The 17,969-nt window shown below is 51.5% G+C and overlaps 1 protein-coding gene across 1 annotated transcript in view; it reads right to left on the reverse strand.

The window, feature by feature from the left end:
* Positions 1–15,575: 15,575 nt before the first annotated feature.
* Positions 15,576–17,969, reverse strand: part of KCNK9 (potassium two pore domain channel subfamily K member 9) — a gene marked incomplete at both ends in the record, with an annotated part of 91,986 nt that continues 89,592 nt past the window's right edge. The window contains one exon of the mRNA XM_082858530.1: positions 15,576–16,417. Within this exon, the coding sequence (XP_082714656.1) occupies positions 15,576–16,417 (842 nt within the window). The remainder of the gene's footprint in view (positions 16,418–17,969) is intronic.

Raw genomic sequence — 17,969 nt, forward strand, 5'->3', positions numbered from 1 at the left:
GAGTCAAATCCAAGCTCTCACTGGCTCACTGAAAGTGATTAGCTTGTACCATCAGCCAGCAGAAAGGGCAAGGGTAGATCTGGTCTCAGGTATAACTTGATTCAAGACTTAAGTGCTCTTAGGCTCTGTGAGATGTGTCAGCCCACCTGCTTCAAGAGGCCGCAGACACAGCTCTTCCCTACCAAGTCCTGCTGGGGAAAAAAAGGGAGGGCTCCCACTGGCTGATTTGGGTCACGTGGTCATCCCTGGAGCAATCACCGTGGTGGCCCAAGGGACATGGTGCTGTAATTAGCCCAGCCTGGATGACAGACCACACCTGTGGCTGAGAGCAGGGTCTGTTACCAGCGCAGGGACCCTGCCATTGCTGAGTGTGACTGCCCACTGATGCAGCCCAGAACTTGAAACAACGAACACAGGATGACTTGGGGGACCCGCTGTGAGACAGACTTGATCTCATTGATCACCTGACCTATATAGGCTCCTACTCTGACGGGGCCACCACGGTGACGTTTTGGGTCTCCTGGAATTAGTGTCAGCTCAGAGCCAGCGTCCAGGTATCCCCCCAAAAGTCTGATTATTTCCCTTTCTCCACGGCACGGTCACCCTGGTAAACAGCCATGGGTCCTTTCAGAGAAGGCTGGGAGAAAGATTAATAATACACACTTTTGGCGATGTGCCCGGGTCCATCCTCAAGGGCACCCAAGCTCCCCTTCATTCAAAGCGTTCTGAGTCAGTAATCTAGCTCAAGTCTGGACAATTACCAGAAGAAGGAGCAAAAGGGGGCAGGCACCAGACGCATAGATACACTGGAAGCCCCTTTTCGTAGTAGACACACAGCCCACGGTAGACAAATAGTCAAAGGGAATGTGTGTGGAATGCATACAGCGGAACCAAAAACAATAACCACGAAATCAGGGTCTCGGAACAGTGCTGGCACACAGCTAGCTTTTATTATGAGCATTGAATATATTATCTCAGTAGGTACCTTGACTCAGGGGGTGATGTTAATAATCATAATTCCTCAAAAGAGCCCTGTTTTACACACAGGAAACCTGTGGTATACTAAGCTACCTAAGCATTGCTACCTAAGACTGTGGGTGCTGAGCTGGGAGGCTGACCCCAGAGCTCCCACCCTCCCTGCCACTGTGCCCAGCCCTGCAGGTGGGCCAGGTGAGAGAGCCCTGCATCCTCAGCTGTTTGGGTTTTGGTTTTCATGCAATTCTTGGTCTGCCTGAGGCTGAGTTGATCGGAGCTGCTAAGACAGTTGGACGTGACAGCTGGACGTGACAAAGATTCTTTTGAAGTCTCAAAAATGGGACTGGGATTGGAGTGGCTTAAGCTTAACTCAGATAAGTAAGACCCTGACGTGGAACTGATTTCAGTGCATGCAACTGTCTCCAGGAAGATGCTGTGGGCTGATCGTTAACTCATAGATATTCTCGACTGTTACCGAGCCAAACTTGGGTCCACTTGCCTGCAGGCAGTAAAGTCAATCTACTGACACTGGGTTGTGGTGAAGGAAGTTGCAGCATTTATTGCAGGGTGCCAAGCAAGGAGAATGCACAGCTCGTGCTCAACTCCCTGATGGCTTTCAGGGAAGGGAGTTTTAAGGCAATGTGAGGGAGGGGCTGCAGAGTTCATGATCAGCTCATGCACAATTCTCAGGTTGGCTGGCATCAAGGTGAAGTTGCAAGTATCCTCAGATCTCTGGTTTCAATGGTCTGGGGTCTATGTGCTTGTGGTCAGCAGTTGTCATCTGGTGGGGGTCTGGTTCCTATAAAAAACAACTTAGGAATGTGTGTCAGGCCTTTATCTATATCTTTCAGAGAACTGGGAGTTTGGCCACTCTGCTGCGTGACGTATTTATAGTCTAAATTGTTACCAGTTTCCCGGCCCAACAGCTATTCTTGGTTTCTACATCTTCACATTTCTAATCATTAACTCTTGAGCCAGCCTTTGAGACTCAGGGGAGCCCTGAGAGACTAAAGCAAAAGTCTTTTATGTCCCAGGACAGGGACATGGCAGATTGTATACGGTTTCAACAGTTAACCATAAACTCGGCAGAGGAACTTGGTTTTGGGAGACTCGGTTTCGTTTTGAACCAAACATGTGCCAGGCACCACAGGCCTGAGAAACCAGTGTCCCAAGGGGTGCGGCTCCATCAGGATATAGGCTGTGGATAGTCCGAACCCCAGCATCTTAGCGGTTTAAAGGTACTTTTCCCCCTCACTTTCTGTGTCCGCTGTGGGCCAGCTGGGGACTCTATGCCCCACCTCTTCACTTCAGGACCTGGACTCAGCAGCCTCTATCTTAAAACCTGACTGTCAGCATGACGTTCTGGAGGGTCTCACGTCGACAATTGATGCTCTATCCAAGAAGGGACCAATGTCACTTCACTCAGGATTCATTGGTCAGAACTAGTCTCATGATTCCACCCACCCAGGGGACCAGGAGCATGGGAAGCGGGAAGAACGGGTGCACCAGTGCATGTGGGGTGGGGTTCTGACTGTTGTAAACAGGTGTGCTGGGGAGCGAGGACCCCTTTACCCATCATGCTCGGGCATCGCTGGGCCATCAGAGCTCTGGGTTTCTTCATATAGCAAAGGCTATGAGGCGCTGCGGTGTGGTGGCTTGTCAGCCTCCAGGATGGGGACACGGGATACGGCAACGCACATAACCTGTGTTGGCGGGTGGGGCTGGGGACAAGCATTCCATGGAACGTGTTTTGGGAGAAGCTGTGCGTTATTACGTGAGAAGGACTCAGCAGATGACTAGGCAGAGCACAGAGGATTTTTTAGGGCAGTGAAACTGCTCTGTATGACACTCTAATGGTGGACACATGTCATTACACGTTTGCCGGAACCCACAGAATGTGCAACACCAACAGTGAACCCTACTGTAAACTATGGGCTCCGTTACTGTATCACGTGGTTAGATTTTCACCGAGTTTGTTGGGTATGTCTGTGAAGGCCTGGCACTGAACACAGGTATACACAACATTCACTTTGGGGGGTCCGTGAAGAGGACCCCAGGGGGAAGTGCAGATATACTCCAGTGCAGCTGAAACCAAAGTGACAAAGAGGCCTGTGACTCCTGATTGGGGGCGACAGGCCACAGCATGAAGAGCACGCTGGGCAGTGGTGCCCAGGCACAGCCAGGAGGCCAGCAGGGCTGCAAGGGGGTCAGGGGAGCAGCTCTGGGAGGGCCTTGTCAGCTGGGGTGGATGGGAACAGGGAGGGTGGAGCAGGGAAAGTGACCTGACCTTATTTACACTCTAGAAGGATTGTTTTAAGTCCCTGTGTGTTGTCAGGATTCAGAGAACTCTACAGCCAGAAAGGGTGAGTTGTTTTGTATGTGAGTTATGCCTCACTAACCCTGAGTTTAAAATGCAAAAGTATGCATTGGCTTCTGTATTGAAAGCAGATGGGAGGAAAGGGGGAGGGGAGGTGGGGGGTGGTGGAGGGCTGACGCAGTAATGCAGGCGAGACCTGGTACTGTGGACCCAGGGCGGGTTGGTGGAGGTGAAAAGGAGTCAGATTCCAGATAAATGTTGAAGGTAGAACCAACGGGACTTTCTGAGGGCTCGGATTTGGGGTGGAAAAGAGAAGTCAAGGATAATTCCAGAGTTCTTTGGCCTGACCAGCTAGAAGGACGCCACTGACTTACTGAGATGAGAAGCCCTTCAAGAGAAGCAGGGGTCTGGGGAGGTGGGGGGAGGGAGGTGATCAGGAGTTCACGTTGGACCCGCGAAGTTGGAGATGCCCGTTGGAAACCCAAGTGAACACGTGTCACAGGCAGGTGGATGTACAGACCGGAGATTTTTAATGAATGGTTGCTGGATGGAAGGGCGGGAGGTGGGGAAGAAAGGGAGGAAGGGGAGAGGGGGCGGGAAGAGGGAGAGAGGGAAGGAGAGAAGGAGGGAGGGGGGAGAGAAGGAAGAATCCACACCCGACTGTTGTCCCGTCCGAGACCTCCCGTGCTCTCAGCAGCCTGGCCGGCTGACACTAGATGGAGGTCTGTCGCCGCACACCGAGACTCATGGATCAGAGCGAGACCTTCGTCTCTAAAATGTCAACACAGATTGTAAATCCTCTTCCAGATGCTGCCTGTGATCTTCTTGGGAACCTCGCAGAGGCAGGACGAGGAGACCCAGCCTAAAGAGGCTCTCTGTGGGGCGACAGTGCCAGGGACAATGGCCTGGGCTCCCTGACCTCACCCGGGGGCGGGGCGGGACGCTGCATCTGGCCCTTAACCGTACGTGCTGGGTTCCAGCAGTGTCTTCGCTGATGCGTGATGTTCAGGTGGGCTGGGGTGGTACGGAGCGAGGAGGGGAACCACCGTCAGGGGCGGCTGGCCTGGGCTGGCCGGGCTGATGACCTCTCTGAATCCTCCCAAAGGTGGACGTCCACGAAGGATGGACAAAATAAAGCCCCCTCGGACCCGTGAACTGAGTTTTAGCCCTTGCTGCTATTGTGAGAAACCCCGGCTCAGATGAGAACACTGAGTGGTGAAAACAGTACCAAGCTCGGAGGTCGTGGGAAGATGAAACGAGTTCGTATCTGGAGAAGAGCTTAGGACAGGGGTCTGCAAACTGCGGCCTCCAGGCCACACCCGGCTCCCGGTCTCTGCGTGGCCCACCAGCTAAGAATGAGTTTTACATTATTAAATGGTGCAGGGGGTGGATACCAAAGACGAAGAATATTTTGTGACCCATGAAATGGCTGTGAAATTCAAATTTCAGTCTCCATAAATACAGGTGTATTGGACACAGCTGCGCCCGTTCATTTCCGTATTATCTCTGGCTGCTTTCCTGCTACAGCAGCAGAGTTGGGGTATGGCATTAAGTCTAAAATAGGTACCGTCTGGCTCTTTATTGTCAAAGTTGTCTAACCCCTGGCTTAGAAGACCCGACTCCTGAAACAAGGTGTCCTATCGAGGAACAAACTGTGGTGATGTGATGTTGATCATTGAGAGTCAAGGTTCTTACCAGGGTCAGGCCTGTTCCCCGTATGAGCTTCTGTTCTGGGGGAGCAGAGCAGAGCAGGCAGCAGGTACCCCATGAATGAGCGCACTTACGACAGGACCGGTAGAGAGGAGCCTGGCTTCCGTGGGGCTCCACCTGTGGCCATGATGCGCTTTGGTCCAGAATCTCCCCTTAACCTCAGAGTTGGGACAGCACGGAGAAGACCACGGTCCTCAAGGTGTGGTCCCAACCCCAGCAGCATCAGGACCCCTGAGGCCTTGTTAGAAACGCACAGTCGTGGCCCCGCCCTGGACCCACAGTGAGGATGGGGCCTGGCAATCTGTGTTTTCAGGAGCCTTCTAGATGCGGGCAAAATCGGAGAATACCACCCCTTCAGGAGGCTCTGACACTGGCACCCCCAGAGTTCCGTGATGCCCAGGCCTCTGGAACATGAGTGAAGTCAGAAGCCCCCTAACCTTTCAGCAGCTACTGTGGGTTGCCGGAAGCAGAGTTTACGTTTGACGCAGAGATGACAGAGCATCTTTTATCTGCCTGTTTCTGCTTTTTTCCACACACACGCAGAGACAGGTAGAAAAGGGCAAAAGGGGTTGTCTCATGTTTTGAACTCAAATTCCTCAGCCAGAAAAACAAAAATTGGCCAATCGGGGGGTCTCGGTTGATTTGAAGTCCTTGCTGAGGTTTTTAGGGGCAAGGCTTCTTAGCGGGCCTGCCTGCAGTGAGGAAGACCAATGACAATTCTGACTCTGTCCACCTTGCCTGAGAAAGTTTTCCGAATGTGGCTTAAGGCGGGAGAGCCTGGACAAAAACACCTCTTAATTCCCCTTTTTCTTAGTGAAGGAAGACCAAAACACATTTGCAAACGTGCCATAGAGATTTTAATGAAAAAATTAGAAAAGTGCATTATTTTACAACACTACAGTAAATGATTTTCTTTTTTCTGTAAAGACATTGTAAAATATATACAGGGTTGCTTAGTGCATTCGTTACAAAAGAAAGATGCAATCCCTTGCATAAATTACATATTTTACATGGGCTGGATGTCTACTTGGACTTGTAAACATTGGTGATACAGTTTTGTTTTGTTTTTGTTTTTCATTTTTCAGATAAGCTGCGATAGTAAATACCTCTGATATTCATTTGATGGTTGTCTCATTCTGTTAAACTTCAGAACGGCATTCTAAGGCCATTTGTGAAGGCGCCCTCTCCACGGTGGAGAAGGCCAGAGAAGATAAACAAAAGGAAAACGAACAGGAACAGTAGGCTTCTTTGAAACTGGTTCACTGTGGTCCAGTTGGGATCACTGGTGCGGCTTCCCACCCAAGGTCTGATGCCTTGACCACAGTTGGGCCTGCCATCCAATCCCAAACGCCCACCAACGTGGGAAGGGAGAGCCCTGCTAGGGGGTCGGGACAAACCGTTCCATCCTCCTGGCCTGTGGCCAGGCTGACCCAGCTTCTGCTAGAAACTTCCTGATCTCCATCACTCCTCGGGAATGTTCTGGAGGCCTTCCAGCAGCAGCATCGCCATCAGAACAAACCCAGGTCCTTTTAGCATGCAGTCATGAAAGTGTCCAGCAATGCCAAGAAGAAAGAAAAAACTCCAGAGACCCAAAGATACCCGGTCAGTGCATACACGCGCGCGCCCCAGATGAATAAGTGAGTATCACACCTTTGTGCCCCCAACTCCCAGAATGAACTCCCTGTGCATATAGGCCAATCATTTTAACGGGTGTGAGTTTGAACCTAATTCAAGCTTAACTTCTTCTATGCCTGGGGTCACAAATGACACTTTTTAAATGTTTAATGTTTGAGGTACAAGGATACACAGTTGGCTAAGTTAAAAAGTGTACATGGTAGAGGGAGTATCAGCAATTTCTTGGCCTGCTGGGAATAGACTAGAAATTCTTCCTTCTTGTGAAGCGGTTCAGTGACTTAAAATCTCATCCCCTTTGACATCTTGCCTGTGTCTCCTCTGTTTGTTTAATTACAAGCCTTCTGATCAACATTATGGACAAGCGAGAGAGCCTCAGACCTTCCAGGTGGGGTTAGTCTGTTTTCCTATTTAAATTTCACTCAGTAAGGCCAACAGCATCACCTAATCCAATGCATTTTCTGTTCCGTGGAGATTTCTGATAAAGCACTGGGTGGACTGAGGTGGCCTCTGGAGGTCCCTTCCAGCCCCAGACGGCTGTCAAAATGCTATTTGTGGGCTGAATAAACAAATATGTAATTAGCCTTTTTCAGGACCATGTTCTTCTCTGAGGAGCCATCAAATTATAGAGAAATCTGGTTAATTGTGGGTTCTGCTTCATTGGATTCCCACTAATCGTGTTTTGCCTTTCATTCGATTTTTATTTTTCTACCCAACTTCTAAAATTCAGCTCAAGAAAGTGCAGCAATAGCTGAGCCAGGTTCTGATTCCAAGAAGTGCTCATCTGACTCTCTTTCTAGAACTTGTGCATCTTGGGAGCATGTGATCCAGTGGAATTTTAGCCTTATGAGGCCACAGAACTTGCCCGTCCAGTTCACCACAATGGCCTCTCACTGAGGTTGACGGCAGATGCCCAAAAGCTCTATAAATAATCGCTGGATAAGTGAATCAATCAGCAGGGAGTACTGCTCAGAGGGGGCCCTGCAGAGCCACTGTTGCAGCTCACATCAGTAGCTGCTTTGATCTCTCAGGTTAAGGAAAGGTAGGACTTCCCCAAGGTTTGTCAGGCAAAGGGGGGACTTTGGTTCACTGGGCAATGCCCGCCCCACCCCCCATTGCCAAGCATTTGGCCCACGTGGGACTGAGCAGGGCCACAAAGGAGAACCCGTCAACAGAAGGGTCAGAGGAGCTGGGTAAAGACATGATTCTTTGGTGCGAGGAGGGTTATAGAACAACTCTACCTGGGAAATGTGACGTTCCCCAGGGGGAAGGAGCTGGCCCCGCTCAGGAACCCTGTGCTTGGGAGGACTTGGCCATCCTGCCTCCAAAGCACACCCCCCCCCCCCCAAGGAAATGTCAACCAAGAGCATGGAACATAATGACACTGACCTCCTGTTATCTTCACCAGCATCTGCCTCTCCCCTGGCCATTCCATCCTTTGTCGGAGAGGAAGTGACTTGCCCAAGGCCACTTGGCCTGATTACAAAGAGGAAGGAAAGAAAGCCGTTGCCCGGGTGGGTGCTTACGAAGGCCCTGAGGCCTCCACCCCCCAATGCTCAGGAGCTGGAAGGGGCAAAGCTGAGGTTTTATGTTTGTAGTGGTCGAGGCTTATAGCTAAACTTCACAAGACCTCCCTCTTCAAGATCAAGAGCTGCTCTCTGGATGGTAGGGGTCCCCAGGCAACTCGACTGGAGCCTCCAAGAGGCTGAAGTTAGGATCCAAGAGTGATGGGATGATGTGGAGAATAAAAACTCTCCAAGTAAAAAGTTACCTTGCCCTCAAGTGCGTCCTCTTCTCCTCTCTCCATCCCTGATTCCTGGTCACAGGCAGTCACAAAATCTGTTGCTCCCAGAGTCTCGGGAAACAGCGAATTCTTCACGCCAAGGAAGCCCAAGAATTATACATTTTGCTTTCAGGGGTTTCATGCTAATCTTTGCTCAAGCTGTTGGAAGTCTGCACCAGAACAAGCCCCCAGGATGCTTAAATGAAAGACCAAGTAGATCTTATCCAGAAATATTCCCATATGTAAATTAGACCTAACGTCCAGAAGAAAGAAGAAAACCTCCACCTGAAGAATAGGACGCCACAGAATTCAAACTGGGTGAGGCTCCAGGATCTAGTTTCAGACTTTTGTAATCAGAGAACCCAGTAGGGATATCAGGATGATAGCTCCTCCATCAGAGCCCAAGGCTCAGGCTCTGGGTGTTAGAGCGAAGGACCTTGAAATAAAATGTGTGGGCACTGGGGAGCCATGGAAGGTTCTTGAGCAGAAGAGTAGCCTGGATGACTTAAGGTGTGACCAGCTTGTGAAGGGCCTTGACAGCTCACTGACTCATCTTTCAGGTGTGGCTCTGTGTTAGGGAAGCCACGGAGCACTGGGTGAAATCGCTGCTCCCTGCCCCTTCCCACGCCTGGGCCTCTGTCCATGCAACAGTGCCCACTTGCTCCTTCAAGGCTCTCCTCAAAGATTACCAAAAGCCAATTCCTCCCTGAAGCCCCGCCTGCGTTCCTCCACCAGACTGATCACCTCTTTCCATAGCTGGACTTAGTCAAGTGCCCGGGAGTAAGCTTGCAGGAGCCTTGGACCGGCCTTTAGGAGACATGCAAGCGGTGTTAAGAACTCTAGCTCGGCACTCTGCTCAGAACAGGCGCCCGATGTTGCCACATGCTGTTCTCGCAGGCACCCTGTGCAGTGGGGTTTATCTGAAGTCTCCAACTTTCAAAGGCTGGGACACGGAGGCTCAGAGAGGCAAAACCACCACCTGCCTGTGAACGGCAGAAGCCGGCCCCAGGTGTGCATGCAGCTTTATTCCCTCCCGCTGCTCTGCAGAGAAAGAAGAGCCTGCCCTGTCCTGTCTCAGGGCCCCAGAGCGAGCGCTGGGCAGGTGCAGAGCCGAGGCCGGGGATCCTGTCCCTCGCCGTGTGTGCCCCACCCCGCTCAGCCTCTACCGGAAGTACTCCCCTGAGAAAACGGTGCTGCCCTGGTTCCTGTTGACACTCACATCACGGGACTCACTCACTCCAGGGCAAAATGTCACAAGCGTGCCGCTGGCGTCTGAAGATGTACCGATCACCTGCTCTATGGGAAATGCCCAGCTGTGGACAGCTGGTGGCCCTATTGCACGTGGCCCACCCAACTCTGCCAGGCAAATGCCTCTGAACCGCCAACGGTGGGGTGATGGTTTTCATCCCGTGGATGTGCATCGGTTTCCAGGGATGGAACAAAGTCTGGCAGTGACGTTAAGACGTGCCTTGATGACAGTGACGAGTGGCCATTTAGGCAAGATGCTGGAGGTCTGACTGTCTTTATGCCCTGCTGTGGGCGCTGCCCGGAACGTATAGCTCCTATGGCCGGGTCACTGGAGGTTTGCTTCCCAGTGTATTTGTCCATGATAGAAAGAAGGACTGGGGACCCCAGAGGAGGACATCATTGAGTCCCTCATGGAACAAATAGTCAGAAGGAGCTTTTAAAGTATGCTCCCTTCTCCACCTCCGTGCTGGAGAGCGGCAGGGATACCTTCCAGGTAGCGGGAACAGAATGGGCAAAGGCTCAGAGGCGGGAATCTGTATGGACATATTTTCTTGATCAAAATTAAAGGGACCGTGCCTCAGCCAGTGGGTTGCTCTGTGTTACCAGAACTGAGAAGGCCATGCTATAGAACTTGCCAGTGCAAACACACATCTCAGACACAGATGAGAAGCAACTGGGTGCCGAGTACCCCACCGGCGTACGGGCATCCTTCCAACCACTCTACTGGGCTACACTTGCTACCCTTTACAACCCATGAAAGAATGTCTTGGCGCTTTATGTCTATTTATAGCTGCATCATCCCCACAGGTGTTTAGGGGAAAGATTGCTGACTCTCAGCAGAGAAGAGAGATCCGTGTGAGAAGTTAGAAACAGCAGAGCCTTGCTCGGCTGTGGTGACGAGACCCAGCATCCAGGGGCTCCTGGACGCCTTTCCTACAGCTTCAGTTCGTGTCTCCGGCAAAGGAGAACAGCACTTCATATGCCTTATTTATCTACGACGAAAGAGGTTATCACAGAGGTCTCCAGAGAGTCCAATTTCTCAAACGCATTAATCGTAACAACATCACCTTTAATTCCTTAACCTGAGGAAACAGAGGCAGGTCGTGGGCCCGCCCACAGCAGAACTGGCTCAGACAACGAAGTGGCAACGTCATGACAGACAAAAACGGAGAAAACATCCTAGACTGGGGGAGTCTGGGGTGAGCAGACAAGCAAGGTGGGATGCAATCTTGGGTTGTCTCTCAGATTCACAAAAAGGCCCTGGAGGACATTTTTGGGACGACGTGAGAAATGTGAATATGGGTTGCGTCTTAGACAATATCATTGTATGACTGCTAAACTTAAGGGTGATAACAGCACTGTTCCCAAAGAGAAGGCTTTTGTTCCTGGGAGAGAAACAATTTTTCCCTTTGGCCGAACCACCTAAAAGTTGCAGACGTCACTTCATTCTCCAAATGCCCCTGGGTATGAATGCCGGGGTGGGGGGTGGGGGGGTGTGGTTTAAGCAAATGTGGCAAAGTTCTGAAGGCTGGTGAGTCTGGGTGAAAGGGATATGGAAGTTTTCTGTAAATCTGGAATTTTCACAACAGAAAGTTGGGGCGATAGGGAGGAATCATGGTAATCGGCTTCCCTCCCCGCCCCCCGCAAAACAGCAACCTCTCCTAAGGTGTGCTCAAGAAATAACCACATAAAATGGATGTATGCCCAGGGCCTTGGGGAACCCAGCACGCACGGGTCTTGGTTTGCACGATGACTGCCCTTCCTGATGCCTCTGCCTACTCACTCACCATCTTCCCAGCTCCCAGGATGCTGCCAAGCGAAATGATCTTGGGTTTTCAGTGTTGTGGCCCAACCCTCAGGTGTGCCCCGTGACCAGAACATCAGGCCAGGTGTCTCCATCGGTCAAGTTGACTTTGTGCTACATGCTCACACATTCAGCCCAGACTGGCCCATTGTGTGGGTGAGGAAGCTACAGAGGAGCCCAGAGAAGCTGGAGGTGAGAACCGGGTCCCCGTCCTGCCAAACTTCCCCTGCCTGGGATCCTTCCGGGCTCCCACACAAACCATGACTCTGTAAGAAACACACGTCAGCCACTCCCAGGCAGCAGGCCTGCGTGTGACAGACCCCACATCCCACCCCTTTCAGGGTGAAGATGCAATTCATCGGAGTGTTGGACAGATGATGCCGCCCGTCCCACCAAGAGAACGGACATAGTCCGGCACAGGCCTCAGACCCCACGCCTCTGTGGATGCCCTTAACGGGTACCCTAATTAGGGCCTATTATTTAAGAAGAAGTTTACATAAAGAAATAGGGCCGAAAACCTCAGCGATGGGTGGTTTTCCTTCTTTAATCATTTTTACCTCTCTCACCTTCCCCTCCAAACTCAGTGTGCACAACGAATGCCTCCAAACCATTCTTCCCTCCAGCTTCAAACCGCTAGTGACCAGGAATCACTAGGAATCAAGGCTTTCAGATCTGCAGGCAAAGAAAAATGACCTGCCTGGGCTCATCTGCAGGTTTCCAAGTCACCATCCAGATATTCTCCCAGCCGAGGCCCCGTGTGCAGAGACCAAACGACGGTGCACTGAGATTAACCAGTCAACTCACCCTTTCCTACAGATGGGTTTTGACGAGCACCTGCACAGCCAGGCCTCCTGGGCGGCAGTCTGCGTCCATCTGCTTCCTCTGCTGGAAGGATGAGAGACCCAGTGGGGATTCCTGGGCTGCAAGTGATCTGCTGTGATCATTCCAAAGTGCAGGTACCCTCCTCCCAATTGGTGATGCACAGTGGAGCACAACAGATGCTTCAGAGAGAGTATTTAAATTTAGAGCACCAGGCAGCCTGCTGTGTTTAAGAGGCTGCTGCCCGAGTTTCAGGACAGAGTGGTGTGGATGGAAAGAAGTGCTCCGATCCCAGCTCTGGGGCTAACTGGGTATCTCAAAAGCCAAACAGGTTGGTTCACTCCTATGTAAAGAATCTGGTAGACCAATGGCATGACAGCACCTTCCACCCAGGATGGATGTCATAAAGATCAAAATGGGATGGTCTCTAGAAATCATGGCACTCAGAGCTGCTGGGCTAATCGGTACCACTGCCTACCTTCCTTTTGTCTTTGATGGAGGGGATGGGTTGAGATCTCCTAGTTGGAAAGCATTCAAGTGAGAGTCCAAAATCTCTTTGAGTATCTATGTGGCATGTTGATTTCTAGACCCCCACCAGGGACCACGTGGCAGGCCAACCTCCTGTGATGCTGGTGGAACGTGGCTCTTCTTCAGCTCATTCTAACGGAAGTTGGGGCCCAAATTCAAACAACCTGGTGAGATTTCTTCCCCCTCCCTGAGTGGGTGTGGTCAACGGGAAGAAAGGTGTGGGGAACCTGGGCTGAAAGAAAGAAATCATCAGCTGTGAAGGGGGAAGAGAGACCTGGGTCCGAGATGCTGAAAAGTCCAGCAACAAGGACTGCTGGGAGGGTGTGACAGCAATGACGAAGCAGCAGGGTAAACAAGTGGGAAGACCTAAGTTCTGGCTGTGGGGCCTCAGAGTCATGTCCAGCCTTTCTGGACCTCGATTTCCTTTCCTGAAGACGAGGGACCTCAGCAAGCTGACTCAGACTGAGCTTCCCCCTGGCTTTTGAGGATTCCAATGCTGATGGGGTGGGCCAAGCTCTAGGTGGAGATGCCCCAGGCCTGCTTTATCAAGAGACGAGAACCCTGGAGAACTCCTGACTCAGTGCCGCCATCAGAGCACCTCACTGCATGCACCTAGAGGACTCCTTGGCCAGACAGCATGGTAGGGAAGAGCTCGAGCATCTGAGAAAAAGAAGGGACATCACAAGGGAAGCAAACCGAGGTTCCCCTCCACCCCCGAACGCTCTGAGCATAAACAAGGATGTTTACCTTTGGAACAGAAGACTCGGTGTGTGTCCTTCAGGGGCTGAGCTGGTAGCAAAGGGCAGGGGGTGGGGGGGCGCTAGGATATGGAACCAAGAGAAATTCCAAGTTGCTTCAGACACTTAAGTTGGTGGTCATCCCGCAAACAGGAAAGACTTCATCTTACTCATCCTTAATCCTACAAGGAAGAGTCAGCTCTGTGGAAAGAGAGATTATGGGATGTTTTCTAAGCTTCCCTGCGAAGGGAGGAGCTCCCTGTCACTGGAAGCATTCAAGCAGAAGTAGGTCACTTTATGACCACTGTACCTGGTGAGGGGACCAGTTCTGAGTGAAGGGTTGAACCCGTGTACCTCTGACTGACTCTAAAAGCCTGGTACGCTTAGCTGTGGAGAAAGAGATGCAGGTTCCCTCATCTGAGGGCTGAATGAGGGTGCCATAGTGTGGTGGGGTCACAGCTCCTTGGACCCTTTTGGGGTCCGGACCGAGACTAATGTCTCAGTTCTAGCAAAGACCAGCTCTCTGACGTTGAGCAATTCACTCACCCTCTCTGCGCCTCTCTCTCTTTTATAGATCAAAGATTATCCGCGCCTGAGCAGCCCATGCTATGTTCTATAGCCCGCCCCCCGCCCAAGGATGTTAGCAGGCCTTCCCTTCGGGGTCATCCCCTATTGCGAGTGGGGAGGAATTTCTCCATTATTCAGAAAAAATCACCCCCTGAGACTGACAAGTTCCCAGCAGGCCAAGACGCAGCTCCTTGCCTCCAAACTCTTCCTGAGACCAACATCAACATTCCCTTATTTACAAATCAAATGCAGTTAGAGACAATCTTTCTTAAAATACATTATATATATTCTTTAAAATGAGGAATGCCCTGTCGTTTTTCATTAGGAAAAGAAACCACGTCCACTTACCAATACCCATTCTCACCCAAGCATCCTGAACTGTAATTCTTACTCATGTAGGTAGATGCTACACAAATCATCATCATCACACAAATAAGAGAGAATAAGATACTCTGTGGTTGCAACAGTTTTCCAGTTTCCCCAACACGTCCAGTTACACGGAAAATCGTTGGAACTAGAGGTGGTGAAATTAAAAATGTCTCTGATAAATTAATATTATTGGCTTTTGATTATTCCATTGCTAGTTTTGTTTTCTTGTGTTGATAACGCATACCAGTTTAACAAAGTGCATGCTTGTTTAAAAAATTTTTGAACTGGCAAGCTAAAATGATCCGTGTCGGCTTGCCCACCCACCCCCTAAAAAGAAGTTAATATAATTTAGAATCTAGCGTTTTAAAAATGTGGTCATGACGTATCTGGGATAAAGACTGCTTGTGAAACATGCATGATTTGGCAAGATGATAAATCAAAAACCTCGTGGGTTTTGTTTTCCCGTTTTGTTTGGAAGCGGCCGAAAGCAGGCTATTTAACAGAATTGTGTGACGGAGAAGAAGGATGAATACCTGGTACTTTCCATTCTGTCACATCAGAAGCACACTGGTGTGTGCACTCATTCACACACACTCAGACCACACACATTCGGCCACCCACTGCTTGGGGAGGAAGAGAGAAAGGAGTTGGGTCAGAGACACCACTGTGGGTGGGCACTCGAGGCTCTCAGCCGCGTGTGCAACTTTGGGTCAGGTATCCTCTGGGCTCTGTCTCCTTGTCTGGGTCTCACACCTGTCCTGGGAAAGCCACCCCAGAGGTGGGGTGGGCTGGGGAGAAATGTAAGGCATACTTTGCTGGGAAGAAGGAAGAAATCCATGCTTCATGCTCAGATGCGAGTTTCACAGGAAGACGGGCCTTTCCTTTTTTCCCTTTGGCCTGATCTGTCTCGCTGGGAAGGTGGGGAAGAAATGAAACCAAGAAAGAGGGAAGGAGAGAAAGAAAAAATGATGACAGTAATCATAACAATAAAGGATATAACCATAATCAATAAATAAGACAAGGGGGGCCAATGAGACTTAACGTCAGCTATGACAAATGACTTGTTTGTGTTTCCCTCCCCAGACCCTAGATGGACTTCCGCCGTCTCATCAGCCTGTGGTTGTCGGTAAAGCTGTGTAACCCGGGAGAAACGGAGCTAATAGGGGACGGGAAGAGGCTGTTTTTTAATGTGCTTGGTGAGATCTCCTCGATCTTGTAAGAGATGGGGTGGAAGTACTGGGGGGCGAGCTTGGTGCTGAAGGAGTTCTGCTGCGCCGCCGAGCGGCCACCGTATTCCTGCGGGCGGTAGCAGGTGCAGGAGCACACGGACTGTAGGTCCGCCGCGTCCGCCTTGTACCGGGGCCGGCCCTGCCGCGCCTCCTCGGGGATGTGGATGGCCATGCTGTTGCGGTTGCCGGCGAGGGACGCCCGCTCCTCGGCGTCCCGCCGCTCGTCCTCGCTGTTCATGGTCAGGAACCTGAGGACCACCAGGTTGAGGAAGGCCCCTATGACCGTCAGCCCCACCAGGATATACATAAAGCTAAAGGCCACGTAGAGCGGCTTCCTCTGCAGGGCGCCCTTGGTCTGCAGGGCCACGTAGTCCCCAAAGCCAATGGTAGTCAACGTGATGAAGCAGTAGTAGTAGGCGTGGAAGAAGCTCCACTCCTCGCACTGGGAGAAGGCGGCCGCCCCGATGCACAGCGTCCCCATGCAGGAGAAGAAGCCCACGGTCACCATGTTCTCCATGGACACCTCCGTGTTGCGCATGCCACAGCACCTCTTGATGCGCTTCAGCAGGTAGCGCACGAACGTGTTCATCCGCTCGCCCAGGCTCTGGAACATGACCAGCGTCAGCGGGATGCCCAGCACCGCGTAGAACATGCAGAAGGCCTTGCCCGCGTCCGTGCCCGGAGCAGCGTGCCCGTAACCTGCGGGAGGAGGTGAGAGGACAGGGAGACGGAGTCAGCTGGGGTCTCCTGCGGTTCGGGGTGGGTGTGGATGTGGGCGCGGCCGTGGGGATGGAGCTGGCGGCGGGGCCAGCGCCTGAGGGGTGGGGCGAAGAACAGGGAAGAATCAGTGAAGAAATAGCCTTTGAAGTTTGGGGGGGAGGTCTGGGGCATTTGGTCACAAGAGGAGCTTGGGGGGGGGGGGTCACTGCACTGTTCTTCCAGTAACACAGTTTTCTCAAAGAAAAGCAGCATATTCACTCGTAACATTTTGCAGAAAACTCCAAAAGTAGCCAGCCCAAGGGAGAAAATTCAATATCCCAACATGGGTCAACATTAAGAGTGAAGAGTCAGAGAATGCTAACTGGGTTTTTTGGTGGTGGTTCTTGTTTTTGACCGCCATGATTCTATTCTTAGATACATGCGCGGTCCAAGGCAGAGCAGACAGGTGGGCGGACAGCCAAGGAGGTGTGGATCCCGGCACCTCCCCCGCTGGGAGCTGTGGGGCTGCCCAGGGAGGTGGGGACACCACGGAAGGTGAGAGGGGTGCACAGGTGGGAGGGGATGATGGATTCCCTAGAGTCCTTTCTGTGTGTGCTGGGGAAGGGGAGAAATAACCCCGTTTTCCACGTTCTCAACGGTGGTGCCAGGAAGCTCGGCATGGAGCAAATCGACTTGCCTTCTGCCCCAGGCTCCCCGTGCCCCCAGCTCAGGCATCGGGGACACACCAGCCCACGGCCAGTCCGTGTGGACTCCTTGTCATACATCACCTCCTTCTACCCTCGTGACGACCCTATAAAACAGGCGTGATGCATCTGACACCACTGGCAAGGAAACCGAGTCAGTTACTTAATAGCAGGGGAGCTTGGTTTCTTCAGAGTTGGTGGATGAAAACTCTGGGTTCCAATCCCCAAAATGAGGCTTTTTTAAAAGCAGACGTCTTGAATTGAGAGAGGTCATTGCAGGGTGGAGCATAAACACCGCGAGGGCAAAGATTTTTACCTGTTTTGTCCCCTGCTGTATGCTCACACCTAGAGAAACACCGAGCACGTAAAATACCGCTTTAACAAAGGACAGAATAAATTTATGCCACTGTGTGAATGTGGCCTTGTCAGAATCGAGGGAACGAATAATCCTTAGCGACCTCATGTGTGTAAGTGCTTTTGAAACTCTTCACGCAGCTGCACAGACCATCACTTCGTTGATCCCCTGCATCAACTATGCAAGACCGAGCCTGTATTTCCTCACATTCAAATGAGGACAGTGGTGCTGGAAAGGTGAGTTACCTGCCGGTGTCACCTGGCTGGTCAGTGATCGTGTCAGAGCCAGGACAGGGTCTGCACAACGTGGCAGAAGAAACCTAAGACTAGTTCAAGTTCCGGGACTAATCCCGCCCAGAAAAACACCAGGATCATGGGCGGTAGTTGGACTGAGCACTTGGAGGAGGCGCGTGGCCTTCCAACGTCTCAAATCCTGCCCCGTCACAAAAGGCTTCCCTGGTGCTCCCCGAGCCACACGCTCATGGTCATTTAAC

Source organism: Leucopleurus acutus (assembly GCF_964270905.1).
Source record: "Leucopleurus acutus genome assembly, chromosome: 17".
NCBI lineage: Eukaryota > Metazoa > Chordata > Mammalia > Artiodactyla > Delphinidae > Leucopleurus > Leucopleurus acutus.